Raw genomic sequence first — 6,000 nt, forward strand, 5'->3', positions numbered from 1 at the left:
GAGAGGTTATCAGAGCATGGATAACTGTAGCTAGGCTATCACTGTCCAGATAAGGGCGCAGTTGGTATATCAGCCTAAGCTGATAAAAGGTGCTCTTTGCCACTGAGTTCACCTGTGCCTCAAGTGAGTTCTGGATCCAAGAGCACCCCCAAACTACGGACCCGATCCTTTAGGGAGAGTGCAACCCCATCCAGGACAGGGCAAACATCACCTCGCCGGACAGAAGAACCACCCGCTAACAGTACCTCCGTCTTGTCTGGATTGAGTCTCAGTTTGTTAGCCCTCATCCAGTCCATTACCGTGCCCAGGCACTGGTTCAGAACAGCCACTGCCTCACCTGGGTTTGATGAAAAGGAAAGGTAGAGCTGGGTGTCATCCGCATATTGATGACACCTCAGTCCACATCTCCGGATAACCTCCCCCAGCGGCTTCATAGGGATAATATAGAGCCCTGCGGAACCCCATAGCTTAGGAGCCACGGCACAGAGCAATAATCCCCCAGCACCACCTTCTGGAATCGGCCATCCAAGTAGGAGCGGAACCACTGCAACGCAGTACCTCCCACTCCCAGCTCAGACAACCTATCCAGAAGGATACCATGGTCGATGGTATCAAAGGCCGCTGAGAGGTCCAGGAGAACCAACAGGGTCGCACTCCCCCTGTCTCTCTCCCGACAGAGGTCATCCCACAGGGCGACCAAGGCAGTTTCCGTTCCAAAGCCAGGCCTGAAGCCCGATTGAAATGGATCTAGATAATCCGTTTCATTCAAGAGTGCCTGGAGTTGTCCTGCAACCACCCGCTCAAGCACCTTGCCCAGGAAGGGGATATTAGCCACCGGACTGTAGTTGTTAACATCCTCCGGGTCCAGGTTTGGCTTCTTCAGGAGTGGTCTAATTGCCGCCTCTTTCAAAGAGGCCGGCACCACTCCCTCTCTCAAGGAGGCATTCACAACCTCCTGGACCCAGCCGGCGATCCCCTCATTTGATGTAATGAGCCATGAAGGGCAAGGGTCAAGCACACAGGTTGGAGCTAACCTGCCCACCTGCCTGTGTGCTTTGCGTGTTCCTCGTCGGCAGATCGAGGGGACCCAGAGGCTCCTGAACAAGGACCTGGCCGAGCTGATCAACAAGATGCGCTTGGCCCAGCAGAACGTCATGACCTCGCTGAGCGAGGAGTGCAAGCGGCAGATGCTGACGGCCTCCCACACGCTGGCCGTGGACGCCAAGAACCTCCTGGACGCCGTGGACCAAGCCAAGGTACGAGCCAAGCTGGTGAAGGTCTCTTTCGAGTGACCCAGAGGGCTGGAGGGCGGGGGATAGAAGCCCCCTCCAGCTTCCACATCCCGCATCCTGCCCCCCCACCCCCTGCCACAAAACGCTCGTGTCTTCGGTTTCGTCACGTTTGTCTTCTGAGAACAAAGGAGGAGACTCCGGAGAGAAGCTATGCTCAGGACGGGGAAGCGATTCTTCTCCCTCGTTCCGGCAGAGAACGCTGCTAAGAGGCCCTCCATGCCCGTAGCAGGAGCCCAGTCCTACGCCGGGGATACTTCAGACCAGTCGGTGGGCCCTGCACCTGCGCCGGTCGTCCCGTCACAGAACGTGGCTTCCTGTCGACATTCCGTTTCCGTGGACGGTCCCTCTGGAATCAAGTGGCAGAGTCCATCTCATTGGGGAGGGGGGGGGATCAAAGACAGGGATGGGGGTGCGTGGACCCCCACATTGTTCTCAGGATAAGCCAGGGAATGGCAAGTAAGAGGGCTTCTTGGCTGCTGTGAAGGTGACAGAGGCCTAGTACTGGGAGAGTGTGTTCGCTAGGACACTCTGCGTCGCTTGGACGGAAGACATCCCACGGGGATGCAGGGTCCTCAGAAGAGACTTGTTTGCGTCTTTGTACATTGTATAGAAGCATTTATTTAACGCCCACGTCTGAACGGTGTGTGCAGCGCCCCCTCCTCCCCTACCCCCCCAAACCCCTACTTCTCTACTACCCAATTTTTTTCTGAATTTGGGATGAAGCTTGAACCGGTCCGGAAAATAGCCCCCTCTGTGAATGAAGCAGATCGAAAGTGAATATATCCAGCTTCTAAAGGGGCAGCCGGCCCCTGGCCCGCGGCAGCAGAAACAACCAAGAGTCTTACGGGAGCTTAAAAGCTAACGGGTTTATGATGGCATCTGCTTTCGTGGCCTGGAGTCCTTGAAGCCATCATAATATCTGCTAGTTTGAAAGCTGCCGAAAGACCCATGTGGGTGGGGTTTTTTTTTACATTTAAAGCTGCAGTTCCGCATACACATGACCCAGGAAGGGGGGGTGCACAGCCCCCCCTCATTCCTCCCCCAGCAAGCACGCAGGGTTGACCCTTTGCCACTGAATTAGAATTTGGGTCCCCAGGCAGGGCTTGGAATGAGGTGTGCCTCACAACCTCCGAACTCAAGCTGGCTGCTGAAACTGACATTTCGTCGGAAACAACCAGGTTTTGAAGGATTGGAAGCCATTAATAGATATTTGAATGCCATAGTTTTGAACGTGGGTTCCACCCACTCCCTCCCAAAATGTCAAATCCTTTTTCCTTTCTTTTTCTTTTTCTTTTTTCTTTTTGTGCCCCAAAGAGCTGACGCAAGCTCCTTCATATTATTATATTTGTGTGTTTAAAAAAAACCGCAACGAGGACAAAAATATTTCTGTTTGAGATGTAGTTTTTGACTGGAAAATTGTACGGTTACTTTTATGGCTTTTGGCCACTCATCAAAACGATGCTGATATTTTGCCTGAGATAAATGAGGTACAAAATTCTCTTGTGGATCTTGTTTCTTTATCAAGAGTTAAAGAGCCGTTCGACGGGACGACCTTGTTACCCATTCATCTGATCTGGAGCCATCAGGTCTAGTTGGGTTGCGGAAGGTTCCAGGTTGGATGGGTCCCTGGCATTTCCAGGTAAATGCATCTAAGGCCTAAAAAGACCCTCTACCCGAGACCCTCAAGAGCCACTAGCTGTTAGACTAGTTGAACCAAGGTTTTGACTGAGAGCTTCTTTGCATTGCATGCTCATGATTGGCTACTCACAAAAGTTTGCAGGCCATTCAAATACCACCGTGAACGACCAGGACGTCTCCCACAGAATCTTTTAGAAAATCCACCATGAAAAGAACCACTTTTAAAGTGGTAATAGCTGGAGGAAAGCAGGGTCGTCCATCACTAGATGGCGCTGTCTCAATGGAATTGAACAGAGGGGAAGTATTTGATTAGAACCACATGGCCGCCCCTCTCTGTCCATGTAATGCAGACAGAGACTGCATTACAATCACGACAAATAGGAAGCACAAATGCCCCGGGTAAGCAACACAGATTTCCCCTTAATGTAAAGATACCCTCAGTATCTGATGTCTTTAGGGCACAATCCTGTGCATGTTTAGGCAGAAGTAGTCCCTTCTGGAGTTGCAGGTCCTCTTCGCTATGGTCCACTTGCCTCTCACTTTGCCCCAGACGACGGTGGTGGTGAGAAGGAACAGGAGATGTCACTGACTACTTGCTCACTGGCTCGCTGATCGTCAAGCAAGCACTGAGGAGCAAGAGAAGCTGGTGACAGTGGCAGTGAGAAGGTGGACTCACTGAGGGAGGGCCCCCCATGGAAGGCGTCTGGCCCAAAGGCCCTCCGAAAGCAGTAGCCAGCGCCGTTCCTACTTCTGGTACAGAGAACAGCCCGGTCTTCCTTCCCTTGCTTCCAGCCACTTGTGCGTTCATATATGTTATGCCAGCTTTTCCTAACTTGGTGTCCTCCAGATGTGTTGAACTGCAACTCCTATCACACTGGCTGGGAATAACGGGAGTTGTAGTCCAACACATCTGGAGGACACATCACGGGCTCAAGTGACAGGAAGCCAGATTCTGGCTGAACATCAGGAAAAACTTCCTGACTGTTAGAGCAGTATGACAATGGAACCAGTGACCTAGGGAGGCTGTGGGCTCTCCCACACTAGAGGCCTTCAAGAGGCAGCTGGACAACCCTCTGTCAGGGATGCTTTAGGGTGGATTCCTGCACTGAGCAGGGGGTTGGACTCGATGGCCTTGTGGGCCCCTTCCAACGCTACTATTCTATGGTTCTATGAAGGCTATATTATGTCCTCTAAATGTATTCTGTTTTCACAACAACAGCAAAATAGCTTTACTATTTTGGCCTATTTCTTTTCACCCACTTACCTCGATCTCATTTAGAGAAAGAAAGAAAAAGAGAAATTCCTCTATTTCTGTGTTTCGTTTTAGCTGTTTTGGTCTCGAATGGCTTTGCCATATTTATTTATTTTTTATTTAATTGTGGGATTTATATACCGCTGAATATAATAAAATCTCTGAGGGAGGAGATCACCCGACAACGTCCAACAGCACCCAGGGCTCTCAGTGGAACACAACCCCAGAACCTTTCTTTTCAATACCAGGGTTTCGCCGGCGCATGAAGTATAAGGTTCTTTATCCCACAACTCCTTCAAAGTGTTTTGGGGCACTAAAAACAACAAAGAATCTTGTGGCACCTTAAAGATTAACATATTTATTATGGCATAATAATAAATGGGCTCCTTTGGGGCAGGGTACATGTTCCCCCCTCCGCCTGCCCCCTTATTTTTAATACTCACAACAACTCTGTGAGGTAGGTAAGGCAGAGAGAGATTGGTACACCCAAGATCACCCAGGGCAGCTCTGTGGTTCAGTGGGGATTTGCAACCGGGTCGCCCTCATCCTGGGGGAACGCTCTAACTACTGCATATTTATATAGCACCATGTACATTGATGGTGCTATATAAATAAATAATAATAATAATAATGCATCACACTGGATCTGAAGAGTTCTAAAGAGGAAGGTGCCTCTGAACATACAAAGAGTGTTCCCCCCTCCCCGCCTCATCACAGAGAACCGGACAATGGGCTTTCAGCGCAGAAGGCAGCTTTGAGCTCCAGCATTTACAGGTTCAGAAACCCTGATGCAAGGGGGGGGTGAGAGAGAGATGGCGGGGGGGAATATAAATGACATTTATAGGGGTCCACGCCTTAGCAGAAAAGCAAGGTTTGCTATCAAGCACACACTCAAAACAAAATTGGAGCCAGTTCTGGCACCCTGCTAAGTATATGGCACATGTTGTCACATCCGCACACTTATGTTAAAGGTGTACACTTATTTAAAAAAACCTTACCTGTGTGCATTTTAAAAATATGTCTGAATAGGCCTTGACAAATCCATGTTGCATATTGATGGGATGATAAAGGCAGTGTATAGACCCCATAATAAATGTACATTTGAACGATGAACTCATTCCCGGGGTTCATAGATCATAGAATAGCAGAGTTGGAAGGGGCCTACAAGGCCATCGAGTCCAACCCCCTGCTCAATGCAGGAGTCCACCCTAAAGCATCCCTGACAGGGTGGGAGAGCCCACGACCTCATCAGGCAACTGATTCCATTGTTGTACTGCTCTAACAGTCAGGAAGTTTTTCCTGATGTCCAGCTGGAATCCGGCTTCCTTTAATTTGAGCCTGTTATTCCGTGTCCTGCACTCTGGGAGGATCGAGAAGAGATCCCGGCCCTCCTCTGTGTGACAACCTTTCAAGTATTTGAAGAGTGCTCTCATGTCTCCCCTCAATGTTCTGATACTTAAGCAGCCAAAAAAATAAAAAATGACATCATACCTGCTATCAAGCAAGCTTGATTCATGCACTGAGGAGGGGGTTGGACTTGATGGCCTTAGAGGGCCCTTTCAACTCTATGATTCTATGATGCTATGATAAGCTTGGGGAAACCCAGTTTGCAGAAGTACCTTAAGAGAGGGGTCAACATTCTAACAGGGACTGAGTGTGCTCAGTTGACAAAACCAGTGGGGGCAGGGGGGCAGGGGGAACGACTGAACAGGGAGCAATCCATGCTGCAACATTTTGTTGCAGGTCTCACTTGTTCTTTCGAAGATACAAACATGTGCTTTTCTCTGCTGCTCCCCACGACCGACCAAACCTCTATGC

At 49.9% G+C, this 6,000-nt stretch overlaps 1 protein-coding gene across 5 annotated transcripts in view; it reads left to right on the forward strand.

The window, feature by feature from the left end:
* The window catches only part of PTK2B (protein tyrosine kinase 2 beta), a 126,395-nt gene extending 123,606 nt beyond the window's left edge, over nt 1-2,789 (forward strand). For all 5 annotated transcript variants that reach the window (XM_063123722.1, XM_063123725.1, XM_063123726.1 and 2 more), the window contains one exon: nt 1,077-2,789. In XM_063123722.1, the coding sequence (XP_062979792.1) occupies nt 1,077-1,292 (216 nt within the window). In that variant the 3' untranslated portion in view covers nt 1,293-2,789. The remainder of the gene's footprint in view (nt 1-1,076) is intronic.
* The last annotated feature ends 3,211 nt before the right edge of the window (nt 2,790-6,000 follow it).

This window comes from Elgaria multicarinata, chromosome 4 (genome assembly GCF_023053635.1).
Source record: "Elgaria multicarinata webbii isolate HBS135686 ecotype San Diego chromosome 4, rElgMul1.1.pri, whole genome shotgun sequence".
Lineage (NCBI taxonomy): Eukaryota > Metazoa > Chordata > Lepidosauria > Squamata > Anguidae > Elgaria > Elgaria multicarinata.